This window comes from Acipenser ruthenus, chromosome 7, assembly GCF_902713425.1.
Source record: "Acipenser ruthenus chromosome 7, fAciRut3.2 maternal haplotype, whole genome shotgun sequence".
NCBI lineage: Eukaryota > Metazoa > Chordata > Actinopteri > Acipenseriformes > Acipenseridae > Acipenser > Acipenser ruthenus.
Genome location: NC_081195.1, coordinates 78,149 through 99,646, shown reverse-complemented (window position 1 = coordinate 99,646; position 21,498 = coordinate 78,149). Strand labels below are relative to the sequence as shown.

General features: G+C 47.8%; 1 protein-coding gene across 6 annotated transcripts in view; it reads left to right on the top strand.

The window, feature by feature from the left end:
* Positions 1 to 21,498, top strand: part of LOC117415351 (Kv channel-interacting protein 2-like) — a 122,488-nt gene that overhangs the window by 95,402 nt on the left and 5,588 nt on the right. For 3 of the 6 annotated variants that reach the window (XM_059025979.1, XM_059025978.1, XM_034025582.3), the window contains exons 2-3: positions 19,911 to 20,035; positions 20,207 to 20,276. In XM_059025979.1, coding sequence (XP_058881962.1) covers positions 19,911 to 20,035; positions 20,207 to 20,276 — 195 coding nt within the window. Of the gene's footprint in view, positions 1 to 10,710; positions 10,873 to 16,545; positions 16,642 to 19,910; positions 20,036 to 20,206; positions 20,277 to 21,498 lie in introns of those variants that run through there. The other 3 variants (XM_059025977.1, XM_059025976.1, XM_034025585.3) reach the window with 2 other exon arrangements.

Here is a 21,498-nt window from a genome sequence, read left to right as displayed (position 1 = left end):
GCCAATGCATGTCTGTAAAAGCAGCTTTTACATGCAAAGGCATTTTGTTCATCAGCTCTGTAGAGGTCAAAGTAGACAAACAGCCAACACCAGGACATGGCTTTTAGGAGCTGCCTCCTTGATGTATGTATGTGTTAAAGCTTGACCCCTTTCTATTAATATTAGGAAGGGGAGGACAGTACCTGTGCGGGCCCGTCCTAGCGCACATGGTATACTATTGTCAAGCGGCCAGATGTTTTGGCAAAATTGTTTGTCTGCTTGACTTTTTATTAAATTTGCATTCAAATTTACAATAAAGCACTCTGGATGAACACGTATTGTCCTGTTGATTTCTGGGCAGTGCTGTAATGATTTCTAATTCAGGGATGTATTGAGGGTGTATCACAAGGAGTTCAGACCTGTGCTGGCTGCTTGTCTGCAGTGCTTGTGACTGCACTCTGCTCCTGGGAAACGATGCAGTGGAATGTCTGCAGTGCTTCTGATTGCACTCTGCTCCTGGGAGGCGATGCAATGGGATGTCTGCAGTGCTTGTGATTGCACTCTGCTCCTGGGAAGCGATGCAATGGAATGTCTGCAGTGCTTGTGACTGCACTCTGCTCCTGGGAAGCGATGCAATGGAATGTCTGCAGTGCTTGTGACTGCACTCTGCTCCTGGGAAGCGATGCAGTGGAATGTCTGCAGTGCTTGTGACTGCACTCTGCTCCTGGGAGGCGATGCAATGGAATGTCTGCAGTGCTTCTGATTGCACTCTGCTCCTGGGAGGCGATGCAATGGGATGTCTGCAGTGCTTGTGACTGCACTCTGCTCCTGGGAAACGATGCAGTGGAATGTCTGCAGTGCTTGTGACTGCACTCTGCTCCTGGGAGGCGATGCAATGGGATGTCTGCAGTGCTTGTGACTGCACTCTGCTCCTGGGAAGCGATGCAGTGGAATGTCTGCAGTGCTTGTGACTGCACTCTGCTCCTGGGAGGCGATGCAATGGGATGTCTGCAGTGCTTCTGATTGCACTCTGCTCCTGGGAGGCGATGCAATGGGATGTCTGCAGTGCTTGTGACTGCACTCTGCTCCTGGGAAGCGATGCAATGGGATGTCTGCAGTGCTTGTGACTGCACTCTGCTCCTGGGAAGCGATGCAATGGGATGTCTGCAGTGCTTGTGACTGCACTCTGCTCCTGGGAGGCGATGCAATGGGATGTCTGCAGTGCTTGTGACTGCACTCTGCTCCTGGGAAGCGATGCAATGGGATGTCTGCAGTGCTTGTGACTGCACTCTGCTCCTGGGAAGCTATGCAATGGGATGTCTGCAGTGCTTGTGACTGCACTGTGCTCCTGGGAAGCGATGCAATGGGATGTCTGCAGTGCTTGTGACTGCACTCTGCTCCCTTTTTGGATTTTGACCAAAGCTCTTTTACAGATCTTGTTGCAGGTACAGCAGTACTGTATACTTGAAGCTCTGGTGAAATTATCTGCTTTTTATATTCCTGAAACATTTCACCTCAGCTACCACAAGGGTTGTGCTCATGTTTTTAAGCATATAAACTATTAATAAAGAAAATGCTGCCTAGGGCATTAACACTGCTACTGAGAATGGATTTCAAGCCTCCATTTCAGGAAGCAGCCAGAATCAGCCAGATGCTGTTGATAATTGCACTTGTTAGGAGTGAATCACAGCACTGTAACCATGTCTGCAACAGGCCCTGTTGCATTAAGATTTTGGACACGCAGAGCTGCTTGTGCAGGGCTGATTGCGCTCCCAGTTATCTGCTGCTGTCTGTGCATTTTAACTATTGAAGCAGTCGTGGGATTTCCAGACAGTGCAGACTGGTCTTGGTCCGGTCCATTTGCTGGGTATATGTCATTGAATGCATCAATAAATGAGACTTGATCAACTGATATTTAACTGAAATTGTTAACAGATGATCAAGTCCTGTATTCAACCCCTAATAAAGTCTGTGTGTTTGATCCCTATTAGAAATAAGAATAGTGTGCGAGTTGCTGCAGCAGCAGCTGCACTCGCAGAGCCGCTGGGGATTCAGTCTCAATACCAGAAGCAGAGCAAGTATACAAGCAGTACACCTCTTCAACAGACAGCAAGCTCCTTTTGAAATTGAGAACGTCACCCTTTACCAGGCAGGCAGGGGGATCCGTGAAATATTAACACACGCTGCAAAACAACAATCCCTTCGGCAGGAACGTTTCAAATGAAAGTTTAATGGGTGAGCAGACCAGAGCGATCTGTCTGCCCAGCTCACACAGACAGACAGAGAGAGATTATGTGCTGCTGTGTCATGCAAAGCTACAACATTCCAGTATGTCAAGAAAAAGAAAGTTAATGAAGGAAAGACATTCCTGAAAGGTCAGTTCTCAGATGAGGTGTTTTTATACTCAATTAAACACATTGATGTGCTGCTACCTTCCCCAAAGGCACAAGCCTCCTAGCCTTGAAATCTGCTGGCCAGCATCCCTCTGTGGAAGTGTCCCTGCTCCTGTCCTAGCCTTGAAATCTGCTGGCCAGCATCCCTCTGTGGAAGTGTCCCTGCTTCTGTCCTAGTCTTGAAATCTGCTGGCCAGCATCCCTCTGTGGAAGTGTCCCTGCTCCTGTCCTAGTCTTGAAATCTGCTGGCCAGCATCCCTCTGTGGAAGTGTCCCTGCTCCTGTCCTAGTCTTGAAATCTGCTGGCCAGCATCCCTCTGTGGAAGAGTTCCTGCTCCTGTCCTAGTCTTGAAATCTGCTGGCCAGCATCCCTCTGTGGAAGTGTCCCTGCTCCTGCTACTAGCTCTGTTAGAACTCAAGAGAATACGCAGATCATATTATATAGTATGTAGATGATAGTTTCAAAATGGTCTTATAAGGGAAATACATTCTTGTATATGCAAATCTTTATTGAAGATATTCAGGACATTCGACCTTTCAATGTGTATCGCACATTTGAGGGAAAAAATAAAAAACAGCGAGAGAGAGAGAGAGCGAGAGAGAGAGAGAGAGAGAGAGAGAGAGAGAGAGAGACAGACAGCAGAGAATAAGAAATGTGCAAAATGAATATTAAATTGGCAGATTCATTAGTTATCCAGTCATGAAAAGCAATCTTTCAGCCTGTCTTCTCGGGTATGCAGTACCTTGAAATTTTCTCACAATAAGCTGTCAAACCCTTCCGCGGGATATCATTTCAGCACACGTGAGCTCATTAGCAACCTGGTCTGGGTTAGGAAGCTTTGGTTCTGACATCGTCCTTCAAGTGTTGGGAGATTTTCTCCATCTACCAGAGATTCAGTTCAGTCCCTCCAGAACCACACTGCCTCCTATCTATCGCTGTGCTGTGTGCAGTCCAGTGAGAACCACACTGCCTCCTATCCATCGCTCTGCTGTGTGCAGTCCAGTGAGAACCACACTGCCTCCTATCCAATCCCTCTGCTGTGTGCAGTCCAGTGAGAACCACACTGCCTCCTATCCAATCCCTCTGCTGTGTGCAGTCCAGTGAGAACCACACTGCCTCCTATCCATCGCTCTGCTGTGTGCAGTCCAGTGAGAACCACACTGCCTCCTATCCAATCCCTCTGCTGTGTGCAGTCCAGTGAGAACCACACTGCCTCCTATCCAATCCCTCTGCTGTGTGCAGTCCAGTGAGAACCACACTGCCTCCTATCCATCGCTCTGCTGTGTGCAGTCCAGTGAGAACCACACTGCCTCCTATCCAATCCCTCTGCTGTGTGCAGTCCAGTGAGAACCACACTGCCTCCTATCCATCGCTGTGCTGTGTGCAGTCCAGTGAGAACCACACTGCCTCCTATCCAATCCCTCTGCTGTGTGCAGTCCAGTGAGAACCACACTGCCTCCTATCCATTGCTCTGCTGTGTGCAGTCCAGTGAGAACCACACTGCCTCCTATCCATCGCTCTGCTGTATGCAGTATGCAGTCCAGTGAGAACCACACTGCCTCCTATCCAATCCCTCTGCTGTGTGCAGTCCAGTGAGAACCACACTGCCTCCTATCCATTGCTCTGCTGTGTGCAGTCCAGTGAGAACCACACTGCCTCCTATCCATCGCTCTGCTGTATGCAGTATGCAGTCCAGTGAGAATGTTTGTTCTCATCGTATCGGGCCACTCTTCCCAGTCCCACAGCTGAGGTGTCCCTGTTTCGAATGCAGGCTGGGTTCAGAGGCTGTGGCGTGGGTGTGCCGCTCCAGCTAGACAGTTTGTCTGCTTTAGTGTGATTGTTTCCTCAGTGCTGGAGGGTCTTGTCACTGTTACTGGAGTTCTTGCACTTTGACCCGCTCATCAGTGCCACTAACGCACCAGTTTTTAATGTGTTGTGGAATGCAGAGACAGAAGGATCTGTCCCTGTTGAAAGTGGGAGCAGTGAGGTTAAACAGAAGGAAAGCTAGGACAGGCGGGTGCTTGTGAGTGTTGAGGGGGACACTAACTAATCAGAGAGGTGTTAAAAAATACATTTTATTTGCTGGATGAGGAAAATCACTTCTGTGTCTACAGATCAGCCACTGCTCTGTGAAAGGCATTGCTTTTAAAAACAAACTTTCTGCTTCTGGAGATTATCAGGCATTTTTAAATCCAGAGACAACTCTTATCACATGACTGCTGCTGTATTGCCCAGCAGATTGATTAGGAATCTAGTCGAAGAAAACGTGTAGATCATTATATAGTTAGATTTCTCTTGAGGTTCCAGTAGTGCTTTTTCTTAATTTTACTTTCATTTTGTGATTTCTTGGGTTTGCAATCCTTCTTTAGAACCGAATGTCTTGGAATGAGAAACAATGTGTGTTTCTTTTTTTAGCATACAGGGCCACACCAAGGCTGAAATGATGTAATTGCAGCAGGAATCTTAAAGAGAATGTTAAACACGATTCTGCACATCTACCTACCTCGCCTCCAATCACACATGAACTCTAGAAACACAGCCAGTCACAACAAAGGTGACAGGGGCTCACTGATCTCTGAAGAGCAGCAGCCTGTGAGAGGTGACAGGGGCTCGCTGATCTCTGAAGAGCAGCAGCCTGTGAGAGGTGACAGGGCTCACTGATCTCTGAAGAGCAGCAGCCTGTGAGAGGTGACGGGCTCACTGATCTCTGAAGAGCAGCAGCCTGTGAGAGGTGACAGGGGCTCGCTGATCTCTGAAGAGCAGCAGCCTGTGAGAGGTGACAGGGGCTCACTGTTCTCTGAAGAGCAGCAGCCTGTGAGAGGTGACAGGCTCACTGATCTCTGAAGAGCAGCAGCCTGTGAGAGGTGACAGGGGCTCACTGATCTCTGAAGAGCAGCAGCCTGTGAGAGGTGACAGGGGCTCACTGATCTCTGAAGAGCAGCAGCCTGTGAGAGGTGACAGGGGATCACTGATCTCTGAAGAGCAGCAGCCTGTGAGAGGTGACAGGCTCACTGATCTCTGAAGAGCAGCAGCCTGTGAGAGGTGACAGGGGCTCACTGATCTCTGAAGAGCAGCAGCCTGTGAGAGGTGACAGGGGCTCACTGATCTCTGAAGAGCAGCAGCCTGTGAGAGGTGACAGGGGATCACTGATCTCTGAAGAGCAGCAGCCTGTGAGAGGTGACAGGCTCACTGATCTCTGAAGAGCAGCAGCCTGTGAGAGGTGACAGGGCTCAATGATCTCTGAAGAGCAGCAGCCTGTGAGAGGTGACGGGCTCACTGATCTCTGAAGAGCAGCAGCCTGTGAGAGGTGACAGGGGATCACTGATCTCTGAAGAGCAGCAGCCTGTGAGAGGTGACAGGCTCACTGATCTCTGAAGAGCAGCAGCCTGTGAGAGGTGACAGGGGCTCACTGATCTCTGAAGAGCAGCAGCCTGTGAGAGGTGACAGGGGCTCACTGATCTCTGAAGAGCAGCAGCCTGTGAGAGGTGACAGGGGATCACTGATCTCTGAAGAGCAGCAGCCTGTGAGAGGTGACAGGCTCACTGATCTCTGAAGAGCAGCAGCCTGTGAGAGGTGACAGGGCTCACTGATCTCTGAAGAGCAGCAGCCTGTGAGAGGTGACAGGGGCTCACTGATCTCTGAAGAGCAGCAGCCTGTGAGAGGTGACAGGGGATCACTGATCTCTGAAGAGCAGCAGCCTGTGAGAGGTGACAGGCTCACTGATCTCTGAAGAGCAGCAGCCTGTGAGAGGTGACAGGGCTCACTGATCTCTGAAGAGCAGCAGCCTGTGAGAGGTGACGGGCTCACTGATCTCTGAAGAGCAGCAGCCTGTGAGAGGTGACAGGGGCTCACTGATCTCTGAAGAGCAGCAGCCTGTGAGAGGTGACAGGCTCACTGATCTCTGAAGAGCAGCAGCCTGTGAGAGGTGACAGGGCTCACTGATCTCTGAAGAGCAGCAGCCTGTGAGAGGTGACGGGCTCACTGATCTCTGAAGAGCAGCAGCCTGTGAGAGGTGACAGGGGCTCACTGATCTCTGAAGAGCAGCAGCCTGTGAGAGGTGACAGGGGATCACTGATCTCTGAAGAGCAGCAGCCTGTGAGAGGTGACAGGCTCACTGATCTCTGAAGAGCAGCAGCCTGTGAGAGGTGACAGGGGCTCACTGATCTCTGAAGAGCAGCAGCCTGTGAGAGGTGACAGGGGCTCACTGATCTCTGAAGAGCAGCAGCCTGTGAGAGGTGACAGGGGATCACTGATCTCTGAAGAGCAGCAGCCTGTGAGAGGTGACAGGCTCACTGATCTCTGAAGAGCAGCAGCCTGTGAGAGGTGACAGGGCTCACTGATCTCTGAAGAGCAGCAGCCTGTGAGAGGTGACAGGGCTCACTGATCTCTGAAGAGCAGCAGCCTGTGAGAGGTGACAGGGCTCACTGATCTCTGAAGAGCAGCAGCCTGTGAGAGGTGACAGGCTCACTGATCTCTGAAGAGCAGCAGCCTGTGAGAGGTGACAGGGGCTCACTGATCTCTGAAGAGCAGCAGCCTGTGAGAGGTGACAGGCTCACTGATCTCTGAAGAGCAGCAGCCTGTGAGAGGTGACGGGCTCACTGATCTCTGAAGAGCAGCAGCCTGTGAGAGGTGACAGGGCTCACTGATCTCTGAAGAGCAGCAGCCTGTGAGAGGTGACAGGGCTCACTGATCTCTGAAGAGCAGCAGCCTGTGAAAGGTGACAGGCTCACTGATCTCTGAAGAGCAGCAGCCTGTGAGAGGTGACAGGCTCACTGATCTCTGAAGAGCAGCAGCCTGTGAGAGGTGACAGGGCTCACTTTGAACAGCCCTGCCCAATCGATGGGGACTACAGTTCATCTGCGCACTGAGAAAACAGTTTAGCAGTAAATCTGCAGTGATAGGGCTGATTAACCCCTCCACTCTGGCTGGCAGGGGACCTTGGCTGTTAATACCCAGCAGCCTGGTGCATGATCTGGAATAGAATGAGCTGGTGGTACGTGCTGTGCATCAGCATGAGTAGAGCTCCACTCACTGAAAACAAGTCCTCTTGCAAGCAGCAACGTTTAAATATGATTGGTAATTTCCAGCGACCTGATGAGAAGAGCTTTCACTATCAACTGCACTCTTACATATTCCACTCTCTGGTCCTCTGTGTCTGTGGAAACCCAACACCCATAAATCCATTTAAACACACTAACTATATCATTGGTTTGTTCGTCTTGTGACTATTTTTATTTTTCACATCACGTTGGTTTTATCCCTACAAGTTTAAATCACAAAGCCCCCATATTGTGCTGAACTTAGTTTGGCTGGACTGTGTGTGATTTAGTAAGAATCAATACTGCCCTCTAGAGGGTGACCGCAGTAGCACACTACTAATGTTACACATGACCTGTGCTCCTGTGTAATTGGGTTGAGTCAAGTAGTTAAAAACAATTGCAGTGATAAAATAGCAATAAAAGTTGCAGGAAGAAGCAGTTCACTTATTAGCTTCCTGATTTATACAGTTATTAAAATGAATACTCTTTGAAAACCCGTCTTTACCTTCTGACTGCTGATTGTCCAATAGTCAGCCTTACCTTCTCCATACAGAGAGAGTGGCGAGTGTGTGATAGGGATCTCCTGATTGTTATATCGTAGATACACAGCACAGAAAAAGGAATTTCATACATATCCGTGTTGTTCCATGCTGGTGTGCTGTGCAGGAGAGGAGCCTGTGGGCAGTAACCTGTTCCTCTGAAAGAAGGCGTGTTGCTTCAGTCGGTTTCAATGCAGCTGCTCTCCTGACACCTCAGCGTAGGAGACATCTAAAGTGGGGAAGGTGGACAGAGACCCACAAATCCTGGGTATCACTTTCCATGGAAACATTAATTCCCTGATCTCCTTGGAGTAGAGAAAGAGACTGGAATGTAAACATCCCTGATCTCCTTGTGGAGAAAGAGGCTGGGATATTAACATCCCTGATCTCCTCGGACTGGAGAAAGAGGCTGGGATATAAACATCCCTGCTCTCCTTGTGGAGAAAGAGGCTGGGATATTAACATCCATGATCTCCTCGGAGTGGAGAAAGAGGCTGGGATATTAACATCCATGCTCTCCTTGAAGTGGAGAAAGAGGCTGGGATATTAACATCCCTGATCTCCTTATGGAGAAAGAGGCTGGGATATTAACATCCCTGATCTCCTCAGAGTGGAGAAAGAGGCTGGGATATAAACATCCCTGATCTCCTCAGAGTGGAGAAAGAGGCTGGGATATAAACATCCCTGATCTCCTCGGAGTGGAGAAAGAGGCTGGGATATTAACATCCCTGATCTCCCCAGAGTGGAGAAAGAGGCTGGGATATAAACATCCCTGATCTCCTTGTGGAGAAAGAGGCTGGGATATTAACATCCATGATCTCCTCGGAGTGGAGAAAGAGGCTGGGATATAAACATCCCTGATCTCCTTGTGGAGAAAGAGGCTGGGATATAAACATCCCTGATCTCCTCGGAGTGGAGAAAGAGGCTGGGATATTAACATCCCTGATCTCCTCAGAGTGGAGAAAGAGGCTGGGATATAAACATCCCTGATCTCCTTGTGGAGAAAGAGGCTGGGATATAAACATCCCTGATCTCCTCGGAGTGGAGAAAGAGGCTGGGATATAAACATCCCTGATCTCCTCAGAGTGGAGAAAGAGGCTGGGATATAAACATCCCTGATCTCCTCGGAGTGGAGAAAGAGGCTGGGATATAAACATCCCTGATCTCCTCAGAGTGGAGAAAGAGGCTGGGATAAGTTTGGAAGTTTATTTCTTACCAAAAAGCAGTTGTTTAATTTATTAATGTATTAAGTTATTAATGTATTTATTGACTTTTGAAACCATCAAGCAGCAGCAAATGTAAGATGCCCCGTGTACCCAGTTCAGAGGAGTGATATTTTAGTGTGATTAGCATTATTTATAGCAGCTTCTACAGACAGATGGCTATGGGGGCAGTGCCTGCCAAGCTGTTTTTCATTTTATGTTTTACTCTGGGAAGGAGGTAGAGGGCAATGGTAGAGGAGGGTCAGAGGCAGTTAAGTGCACAGGCCTTGCCAAATGGACACTGGAGTGTCAGGAGCAGAGGGTTGGGTTGGGAGTGAAGGACACCCCACGGATCTGAGGACTCTTTCCCATGCGGGCTGGTATTCCCTGGTGTTACGTGGCATTCCTTGGCACATGGTCTTCCCGGGAATGCTTTTTTTTTTTTAAAGATGAATGGGAGATGGAAGGCTTGCAGATGGTGGGATTCTGTTTCTGCTTGTCATCTGCAGCTCCTTAAAGCTCCTGCACTTTCTGAGTCTGATTGACTTCTCCATCAGTAAGGGATAGAGATGGGGCTTCACTTCTCCATCAGTAAGGGATAGAGACGGGGCTTCACTTCCCCATCAGTAAGGGATAGAGATGGGGCTTCACTTCTCCATCAGTAAGGGATAGAGACGGGGCTTCACTTCCCCATCAGTAAGGGATAGAGACGGGGCTTCACTTCTCCATCAGTAAGGGATAGAGACGGGGCTTCACTTCCCCATCAGTAAGGGATAGAGACGGGGCTTCACTTCTCCATCAGTAAGGGATAGAGACGGGGCTTCACTTCCCCATCAGTAAGGGATAGAGATGGGGCTTCACTTCCCCATCAGTAAGGGATAGAGATGGGGCTTCACTTCTCCATCAGTAAGGGATAGAGATGGGGCTTCACTTCTCCAGCGGTAAGGGATAGAGATGGGGCTTCACTTCCCCATCAGTAAGGGATAGAGATGGGGCTTCACTTCTCCAGCGGTAAGGGATAGAGATGGGGCTTCACTTCTCCATCAGTAAGGGATAGAGATGGGGCTTCACTTCTCCATCAGTAAGGGATAGAGACGGGGCTTCACTTCTCCATCAGTAAGGGATAGAGATGGGGCTTCACTTCCCCATCAGTAAGGGATAGAGATGGGGCTTCACTTCTCCATCACTAAGGGATAGGGATCGGAGTTCACTTCTTCAGCAGTAAGGGATAGATATAGAGAACAGCGATCCACACAAACAGTTTCTTTGTGTAGATCTGCAGTTTGTGTGTAGGAGCCTCTATGCGTGTTTTAGGTTAACAGTTGATCAATCTCTGCGCTGAGCAGTGTGACATCGTTCATTAGCGGAGTGAGTGTTTGATTGAGTCTGGCGCAACGTCCTTGCTGTCCCTCTTTAAACCACTGTCTGAGTGCAGGCTGCTGATCACAGAGAGGGGGGTGGGTGCTCTGGTATTGGGACACAGAGACCCCATCCTGATCGTTGGCTCTGTGTGTGTAGGGGGGGGGGGGGACTCATGACGTGACGGTGAGTCTCCAGTGACGTGTCTCGGGAAGGCAGACGTGAACACAAGACTGTGTCAGAGAGAGAGAGGTAGAAGGGGGAAGATGTGGATAGCAGAGGAGTTGAAGAGAATCTCAGTCTGTTCCTTTTAAAATGGCGTTCATTCCTCAAACAGCCAGGGTCCTGATACCAGGGAGAAGTGAGTTACTGGTTTAATTTTAAATTATTATTATTATCATCATTATTATTATGTCATTATCATCATCATTATTGCAGTGGTAATATGAAGGGGTGGGTGTGCAGGATTGCAAAGTTATGGATGCTGTAAAAGGTCCCCTTTATTAGACCAGGGTGCAATGTGCTGTAGAGATTTCTGATGTGAGAATTGCTGTATAAAATGCATGTGTGGTTTGAGTAGCTCAGTGGTTGAGAACACTATGGAATGGAATTGCACACTGTAACTCTGCTGTAAGACATTGGGGTTACCTTCTTTTTGAGTAGAAACGCAGACTGATCATTGTGAACGATTACAGTTTAGAGGTGGGGGCATCCAGTACCCCATAATCTATTTCAATGTTTGGCTTCCAGGTGTGGTATATTGAGTAAACGTATTGCTCAAAAGACTCCACGTCTTCCCTCCAAAGCCAATCTGACACAAATAATAGAACTCTCTGTGGGAGTATCTGGAGAATTCTACGATGGGTTTCTGTCAAGCCTGCCGCAACATTGCATATTCTAACCAGTCTGGGCCATATTTTCAAAGTGTAACCTCCAGTCTTTAATTAACTCCTATTTCTTTTGAAAGAGAACAAAAATCATGTAAATGTTACAAAACTGTCTTGGAAGAGACACCTTATGTACACAGCTAAAGTGAAGTACTCCTTTATAACATGGCATTAGTGAGTGAGGCTATAATGAGCAACTTCACCTCCTGGAATCTGGGACTTTTAGTTAATCAGCCTGGCAATGAGGCAGATGAGGAAGCAAAGTACAAAAGGGAGTGGAGTCATGAAGACTCAGCAGTGTGAGAACTGGACCACAGTGTGAATGGAGCTGGGTAGAGCACTGAGCGCAATCCACAAGGTACTGTAGAGAGAGCATTGAACACAATCCACAAGGTACTGTAGAGAGAGCACTGAACACAATCCACAAGGTACTGTAGAGAGAGCACTGAACACAATCCACAAGATACTGTAGAGAGAGCACTGAACACAATCCACAAGATACTGCAGTGGGTGCTATGGAAGCTCAGTAGAGAAGTGGTGACACCACAGACTTGCTCTGCAGAGCAGTGTGTTGTTATAGTACATGTAAACCACACACCTGGTTTTCAGTAAAGTTTACACACAATATCTACTTGCATAACCTGTTTCTCCAAAGTGTATAAAATAAATAACTAACCCTAAAAGCCAGGTCAGCAAACAATGGCACATTCAGAAAGAGATTGCTTGCTTTGGGATTGCCGCATGCAGCTTGTTTTGTGCATGTGCGTGCGTGCATGGAGTTGTGTTTGGTAGGGGGAAGGGAGGGGGTTATGATTCTCAGTGATCTACAGCAGAGACCAGCAGCGGCCAAGGATTGTGTTTGATTATCTCCTGCTCATGACATCATCACAGGGGAAGGCTTCACATGTGAGTTCTGATAGTGATGTCGAGGGCAGAAGTGTATCTGGAGTAGTTGAGAGTCCAGTAGAGATGGGGAGGCTAATTCAATCAGGATAGGTATGGATCTGTGCTGTACCACAACACCAAAGAGCAGATTCAATCAAAGCATTCTGCGCCTGTTATTTTAATGCTATTCAAGCACCGCCCCATCACAGCATTGCATTAGTCAAAGCAGGAAGTCCTTCATTTTAGCCACATCAAAGTTTGACTGAGTGCAAAAATACAACAGGGCATAGCAACTCTGTTGATTCAGCCTCCCCTTCAGTGGCATTACCAGGATGGGTTTGGCCCCGACCACAGATTATCCCAAATCATTGTGTTCACCTTTTTGATGAATTGTCTAACCTTAGAGATGGGAAATGTTCCCATTGCAGACTGAGTCTTCCAGTGCCATGAGATTTGAAAACATGTCATTTCAAGTCTGCTATTGTAGATTCATTGTATACAGTTCTGATGTTATTAGTAAATTAGACAATATATTAAAAGTCTGAAAATAAAACAAAACACAATGTTCAGGGAAATAGAAATATATCTGGCTCAGGCTGTTTGTGCCTGCATTGTGTTTGTGTGTCTCTGTTTGTTTCTGCGTTGTGTTTGTGTGTGTCTCTGTTTGTTCCTGCATTGTGTTTGTGTGTGTCTCTGTTTGTTCCTGCATTGTGTTTGTGTGTCTCTGTTTGTTCCTGCATTGTGTTTGTGTGTGTCTCTGTTTGTTCCTGCATTGTGTTTGTGTGTGTCTCTGTTTGTTCCTGCGTTGTGTTTGTGTGTGTCTCTGTTTGTTCCTGCATTGTGTTTGTGTGTGTCTCTGTTTGTTCCTGCGTTGTGTTTGTGTGTGTCTCTGTTTGTTCCTGCATTGTGTTTGTGTGTCTCTGTTTGTTCCTGCATTGTGTTTGTGTGTGTCTCTGTTTGTTCCTGCATTGTGTTTGTGTGTGTCTCTGTTTGTTCCTGCGTTGTGTTTGTGTGTGTCTCTGTTTGTGCTTGCATTGTGTTTGTGTGTGTCTCTGTTTGTTCCTGCATTGTGTTTGTGTGTGTCTCTGTTTGTTCCTGCATTGTGTTTGTGTGTCTCTGTTTGTTTCTGCGTTGTGTTTGTGTGTGTCTCTGTTTGTTCCTGCATTGTGTTTGTGTGTGTCTCTGTTTGTTCCTGCATTGTGTTTGTGTGTCTCTGTTTGTTCCTGCATTGTGTTTGTGTGTGTCTCTGTTTGTTCCTGCATTGTGTTTGTGTGTCTCTGTTTGTTCCTGCATTGTGTTTGTGTGTGTCTCTGTTTGTTCCTGCATTGTGTTTGTGTGTGTCTCTGTTTGTTCCTGCGTTGTGTTTGTGTGTGTCTCTGTTTGTGCTTGCATTGTGTTTGTGTGTGTCTCTGTTTGTTCCTGCATTGTGTTTGTGTGTGTCTCTGTTTGTTCCTGCATTGTGTTTGTGTGTCTCTGTTTGTTTCTGCGTTGTGTTTGTGTGTGTCTCTGTTTGTTCCTGCATTGTGTTTGTGTGTGTCTCTGTTTGTTCCTGCATTGTGTTTGTGTGTCTCTGTTTGTTCCTGCATTGTGTTTGTGTGTGTCTCTGTTTGTTCCTGCATTGTGTTTGTGTGTGTCTCTGTTTGTTCCTGCGTTGTGTTTGTGTGTGTCTCTGTTTGTTCCTGCGTTGTGTTTGTGTGTGTCTCTGTTTGTTCCTGCGTTGTGTTTGTGTGTGTCTCTGTTTGTTCCTGCATTGTGTTTGTGTGTCTCTGTTTGTTCCTGCATTGTGTTTGTGTGTGTCTCTGTTTGTTCCTGCATTGTGTTTGTGTGTGTCTCTGTTTGTTCCTGCATTGTGTTTGTGTGTGTCTCTGTTTGTGCCTGCATTGTGTTTGTGTGTCTCTGTTTGTTCCTGCATTGTGTTTGTGTGTGTGTGTCTGTTTGTGCTTGCATTGTGTTTGTGTGTGTCTCTGTTTGTTCCTGCATTGTGTTTGTGTGTCTCTGTTTGTTCCTGCATTGTGTTTGTGTGTGTCTCTGTTTGTTCCTGCATTGTGTTTGTGTGTCTCTGTTTGTTCCTGCATTGTGTTTGTGTGTCTCTGTTTGTTCCTGCATTGTGTTTGTGTGTGTGTCTGTTTGTGCTTGCATTGTGTTTGTGTGTGTCTCTGTTTGTTCCTGCATTGTGTTTGTGTGTCTCTGTTTGTTCCTGCATTGTGTTTGTGTGTGTCTCTGTTTGTTCCTGCATTGTGTGTGTGTGTCTCTGTTTGTTCCTGCATTGTGTTTGTGTGTGTCTCTGTTTGTTCCTGCGTTGTGTTTGTGTGTGTCTCTGTTTGTTCCTGCATTGTGTTTGTGTGTGTCTCTGTTTGTTCCTGCATTGTGTTTGTGTGTCTCTGTTTGTTTCTGCGTTGTGTTTGTGTGTGTCTCTGTTTGTGCCTGCATTGTGTTTGTGTGTGTCTCTGTTTGTTCCTGCATTGTGTTTGTGTGTCTCTGTTTGTTCCTGCATTGTGTTTGTGTGTCTCTGTTTGTTCCTGCATTGTGTTTGTGTGTGTCTCTGTTTGTTCCTGCATTGTGTTTGTGTGTGTCTCTGTTTGTGCTTGCATTGTGTTTGTGTGTCTCTGTTTGTTCCTGCATTGTGTTTGTGTGTGTCTCTGTTTGTTCCTGCATTGTGTTTGTGTGTCTCTGTTTGTTCCTGCATTGTGTTTGTGTGTGTCTCTGTTTGTTCCTGCATTGTGTTTGTGTGTGTCTCTGTTTGTTCCTGCATTGTGTTTGTGTGTGTGTCTGTTTGTGCCTGCATTGTGTTTGCATGCGTCTCTGTTTGTTCCTGCATTGTGTTTGTGTGTGTCTCTGTTTGTTCCTGCATTGTGTTTGTGTGTGTCTCTGTTTGTTCCTGCATTGTGTTTGTGTGTGTCTGTTTGTTCCTGCATTGTGTTTGTGTGTGTCTCTGTTTGTGCCTGCATTGTGTTTGCATGCGTCTCTGTTTGTTCCTGCATTGTGTTTGTGTGTGTCTCTGTTTGTTCCTGCATTGTGTTTGTGTGTGTCTCTGTTTGTTCCTGCATTGTGTTTGTGTGTCTCTGTTTGTTTCTGCGTTGTGTTTGTGTGTGTCTCTGTTTGTTCCTGCATTGTGTTTGTGTGTGTCTCTGTTTGTTCCTGCATTGTGTTTGTGTGTGTCTGTTTGTTCCTGCATTGTGTTTGTGTGTGTCTCTGTTTGTTCCTGCATTGTGTTTGTGTGTGTCTCTGTTTGTTCCTGCATTGTGTTTGTGTGTGTCTCTGTTTGTGCCTGCATTGTGTTTGTGTGTCTCTGTTTGTTCCTGCATTGTGTTTGTGTGTGTCTCTGTTTGTTCCTGCATTGTGTTTGCGTGTGTCTCTGTTTGTTCCTGCATTGTGTTTGTGTGTGTCTCTGTTTGTTCCTGCGTTGTGTTTGTGTGTGTCTCTGTTTGTGCCTGCATTGTGTTTGTGTGTCTCTGTTTGTTCCTGCATTGTGTTTGTGTGTGTCTCTGTTTGTTCCTGCATTGTGTTTGTGTGTGTCTCTGTTTGTTCCTGCATTGTGTTTGTGTGTGTCTCTGTTTGTGCCTGCATTGTGTTTGTGTGTCTCTGTTTGTTCCTGCATTGTGTTTGTGTGTGTCTCTGTTTGTTCCTGCATTGTGTTTGTGTGTGTCTCTGTTTGTTCCTGCATTGTGTTTGTGTGTCTCTGTTTGTTCCTGCATTGTGTTTGTGTGTGTCTCTGTTTGTTCCTGCATTGTGTTTGCATGCGTCTCTGTTTGTTCCTGCATTGTGTTTGTGTGTGTCTGTTTGTTCCTGCATTGTGTTTGTGTGTCTCTGTTTGTTCCTGCATTGTGTTTGTGTGTCTCTGTTTGTTCCTGCATTGTGTTTGTGTGTGTCTCTGTTTGTTCCTGCATTGTGTTTGTGTGTGTCTCTGTTTGTTCCTGCATTGTGTTTGTGTGTGTCTCTGTTTGTTCCTGCATTGTGTTTGTGTGTCTCTGTTTGTTCCTGCATTGTGTTTGTGTGTGTCTCTGTTTGTGCCTGCATTGTGTTTGTGTGTCTCTGTTTGTTCCTGCATTGTGTTTGTGTGTCTGTTTGTTCCTGCATTGTGTTTGCATGCGTCTCTGTTTGTTCCTGCATTGTGTTTGTGTCTCTGTTTGTTCCTGCATTGTATTTGCATGCTCTCTGTGTGTGCCTGCATTGTGTTTGCATGCTCTCTGTGTGTGCCTGTGTGTGCGTTCCTGCGAGTTTGACTTGCTGTTAACCTCTCTGTTCTGGTTGGTGATTTCCAGGTAACCCTCCCAGCCATAACAAAAAAACCATAAAGCAGAGGTTCCTCAGACTGCTGTCCTGCTGCCAGCCCAGCCCCATCCCTACAGTCAGTGAATGCAAGTGACACTTACATTCCTTCATGTATTTACCTGTTAGCAATGGCACAGGATACAGCGTGGTGTGGTTTACAAGCAATAATGCACTGCTCTGGAGACACATGCGCTGTACTGTAAATATAACCTACTGCTCAGCAGAGCAGCTGTACTCTGACTGTTAATATTCATCTGCTGTGTTGTTTTTAACTGATAATAATCTGCTTATTTAGAGTGATGTTTCTGTAACAGGTAATTGCTTTGGAAAGCTTATACATAGCTGGTGAATGGTCTGTTCACTTCCACAGTAATAATGCGCAATGAGGTTATCCTGTTATATCCCTTCTTCTCTGCAGTCTAATGAGGTTATCCACAAAAAACTGCTGATAAATCTATTAGAATCCATCTGTAACAGCACAGTTCACCCCTGAAAAAGAAGGTGGGCTGATTCATGGGCAAAAGAATGTTGTGGCAGAAACAAGCAGAGCACCAGATCTGAACTCTGCACTGAGAACTCGCTTCTGTAACCCGTACAGTCACAATGCAGTGAGGCTGCAAGCACAGCGCAGATCTGAACTCTGCACTGAGAACTCGCTTCTGTAACCCGTACAGTCACAATGCAGTGAGGCTGCAAGCACAGCGATTAGTAATAAAACCAGATCTGAAGTCTGCACTGAGAACTCACTTCTGTAACCTGTACAGGCACAATGCAGTGAGACTGCAAGCACAACGATTAGTAATAAAACCAGAAACGAAGGGTCATGGAGCTCCAATATCTGATGAATAACTCGACATCCTATGAAAACACTGTGTTCTTTTCGAAGAATCTGTCAGCCGTCATTCTTTTGTGAAAGTCTCTCTCAGATCTACACTGCTGCTCCAGCCTGGTTCAAAAGCTCTCGGAACGGAGGGAGGAAGATTTCTACACCGCTGGGTCACAGTTCCAGCACACAGCATGGTCCCAATGAACACTGAGGGCACTGACAGTGAAACTCGTCAGTACAGCTCCTATGGGACTGTATGGCCAGGGTTGTGATGAATGCATAACCGTGCTTGAAGAAGAACAACCCTGCTAGGTACTGAGCAGTGAGGTCGGAGAAGCTGGGTCAGGGGAGGTCAGTGCTTGGAGTGAGGCCAGTAGCTGAGGCAAGGGGAGCAGGATGGAATAATAGGGAAGTTAAGTTGGTAGAGTGCTGGGATACAGTTTGGAAGGCAGCTGGTTCATCTGTCTGGTTACGGCACTGGACTGTGCTATAAAAGGTAGGTTCATTTTAGTGTTCTCTGTCGGGTGTTGATGAGAAGCTTGGTTAAGTTTTCAGTGTTGTCTCGTCGCTGCTCTGCTGTATTCTTACTTCTTTACCTTTTCATTTGATCTGATTTGGGGGCGCCAATATTGGCGGTCTATTAGGAAAACCAGTGCTAAGAGAACTTAGACAATAAGAACTGAAAAAGAGCTGGTCCTCAATCAGCCAAAGAGACTTCAACTGGTTCCAACTGAGCTGCCATAGCCAGGCTCTATACAGGCACTGCTACACACTGTGAGAGAGGCCAGGCTCTATACTGACACTGGCACATACTGTGAGAGAGGCCAGGCTCTATACTGACACTGGCACATACTGTGAGAGAGGCCAGGTTCTATACTGGCACTGCTACACACTGTGAGAGAGGCCAGGTTCTATACTGGCACTGACACACACTGTGAGAGAGGCCAGGCTCTATACTGGCACTGACACACACTGTGAGAGAGGCCAGGCTCTATACTGACACTGGCACACACTGTGAGAGAGGCCAGGTTCTATACTGGCACTGACACACACTGTGAGAGAGGCCAGGCTCTATACTGACACTGGCACACACTGTGAGAGAGGCCAGGCTCTATACTGGCACTGGCACACACTGTGAGAGAGGCCAGGTTCTATACTGGCACTGCTACACACTGTGAGAGAGGCCAGGTTCTATACTGGCACTGACACACACTGTGAGAGAGGCCAGGCTCTATACTGACACTGGCACACACTGTGAGAGAGGCCAGGCTCTATACTGACACTGGCACACACTGTGAGAGAGGCCAGGCTCTATACTGACACTGGCACACACTGTGAGAGAGGCCAGGCTCTATACTGGCACTGGCACACACTGTGAGAGAGGCCAGGTTCTATACTGGCACTGCTACACACTGTGAGAGAGGCCAGGTTCTATACTGGCACTGGCACACACTGTGAGAGAGGCCAGGCTCTATACTGGCACTGGCACACACTGTGAGAGAGGCCAGGCTCTATACTGACACTGGCACACACTGTGAGAGAGGCCAGGCTCTATACTGGCACTGGCACACACTGTGAGAGAGGCCAGGCTCTATACTGACACTGGCACACACTGTGAGAGAGGCCAGGTTCTATACTGGCACTGGCACACACTGTGAGAGAGGCCAGGCTCTATACTGGCACTGGCACACACTGTGAGAGAGGCCAGGTTCTGTACTGGCACTGGCACACACTGTGAGAGAGGCCAGGCTCTATACTGACACTGGCACACACTGTGAGAGAGGCCAGGTTCTATACTGACACTGGCACACACTGTGAGAGAGGCCAGGTTCTGTGCTGGCACTGGCACACACTGTGAGAGAGGCCAGGTTCTATACTGACACTGGCACACACTGTGAGAGAGGCCAGGTTCTATACTGGCACTGGCACACACTGTGAGAGAGGCCAGGTTCTATACTGGCACTGGCACACACTGTGAGAGAGGCCAGGCTCTATACTGGCACTGGCACACACTGTGAGAGAGTCCAGGCTCTATACTGGCACTGGCACACACTGTGAGAGAGGCCAGGTTCTATTATGGCACTGGCACACACTGTGAGAGAGGCCAGGTTCTATACTGGCACTGGCACACACTGTGAGAGAGGCCAGGCTCTATACTGGCACTGGCACACACTGTGAGAGAGGCCAGGTTCTATTATGGCACTGGCACACACTGTGAGAGAGGCCAGGTTCTATACTGGCACTGGCACACACTGTGAGAGAGGCCAGGTTCTGTGCTGGCACTGGCACACACTGTGAGAGAGGCCAGGTTCTATACTGACACTGGCACACACTGTGAGAGAGGCCAGGTTCTATACTGGCACTGGCACACACTGTGAGAGAGGCCAGGTTCTATGGAAGCTGCAGCCTGGGGGAACACTGTGCACTTCATGAACACTCTCTTTCTGAATCCTGTGTCAGAGGATACAGGTTGGACAGTAGACTGTGTTTCAGTCAGTGAACACTGTGTTCTTCTAATCCCTGTCACAGACAGCACAGAGGATGATTTTGAACTCTCCACTGTGTGCTATCGACCAGAAGGACTTGACAAGCTTCAGGAGCAAACCAAGTTCACCAAGAAAGAGCTGCAGGTCCTCTACCGGGGATTCAAGAATGTGAGTCTGCCTCTTTTTACTACTTGTCTCTCCAAACCATCTTTCTTTCTTTCTTTCTTTCTTTCTTTCTTTCTTTCTTTCTTTCTTTCTTTCACTTTGTCTCATGGCTCTCTCCCAGTGAGTGAGTGAGTGACTCACCTCTAACTGTGGTGTCTGTGCTGCCCCCTACAGGAGTGTCCCAGCGGTGTGGTCAATGAGGAGACCTTCAAGCTGATTTATTCCCAGTTCTTCCCCCAAGGAGGTGAGTGTCTGCTGCTCTTCTCCATCCCTGTCTGTATTGAGTTCACACCTCATCCTCTCTTAACAGTGAGGGGCGATACCAGTTGCACACTAGTTTAGATAAGATACTCATTTTTACAATGCAGACATGGATAGCTGTTGAGCTGGAGGTTAAGTAATTGTAGATAATACAGACACATGGAGGGACTGAGAAGCGTATTAGTGTCTACTAGAAAGCCAGTGATTGGGTTGGTACACAGTATAGAACATATGTGTTGCTATTCCCTTTCAATTCAAAGACAGCCACCAACATGACTATGGGATAACCCTGCCCATTGGGTAGGTATTACTGAGCTCTTTATACCAGAGCTGCCGATAGGCCCCTTCCTGGGATGACGCACTCGGTCCCGCCCACCGTGGGATTAAAACCGTCATCCTGAGGAAGCCATTTCTCTTTTTCCTTCTCAAGATGGTAAGGTAAGAACCTTTGTGTTTAGCAGAGCGTTTTTGTAAAAAGAGCTTCCTGAGTCGACTGCAGTTCCCCTGCATTCATGCTGAAAGCCGGCTTGCTGCTTTCCTGGAAGTGTCTTTTTCTGTCTCCTCACTTCCAGCGGCCTGCTCGCTTGCGTTGCAGGCTGCCTGTTTTGTTTAGTGTCTGTCTGCCTGTGCAGTATTATAAGAAGTGTGTGTGTGTTTTCAGTCTAAAAACTACACTCTTGGGAGAATACAGTTCCTCCACGGGGCTAGGCTTTGCCGCATCCCCGCTGTTGAGTGATTCCCCCAGCTGCCATCTGGCAGCTGAAGTGGGCCTTGTTGTTTGGCTGCTGCTGCGCGTCCCCCATCTCTTTATTAGACCTCATGGCCCTGTTTTCAAGGTCGTGCTGTGGATTAGCTGCAGCGCGGTTGTTACAACAGCCATCCAGCCATGTATTCCTCCACCGGGCTCTGTTATTTCATCCCACTGTAGAGTAGACCTCACCGGCTGCGTAGGCCCGCCCACCTCGGTGAGTCGGGCCTTGTAAACAAACAACAGTGTGTACTCCCCCATCTGTTTCTACTGTGTTTTTTGCTGTCTGCCTTCAACTCGCCTGCCGCGGCTTCGGCCCTTGTGTCTCCCTGGTGCATGCTGCACGCTGACCAGGTGTGTGACCGCGCAGTTAGGATACCATTGCATAGCTGTCCCTGGTACTTCAGTACAACCTTAATTGTGGCTCGCAGACAGCTGTGGTTGTCGCAAGCCAGGG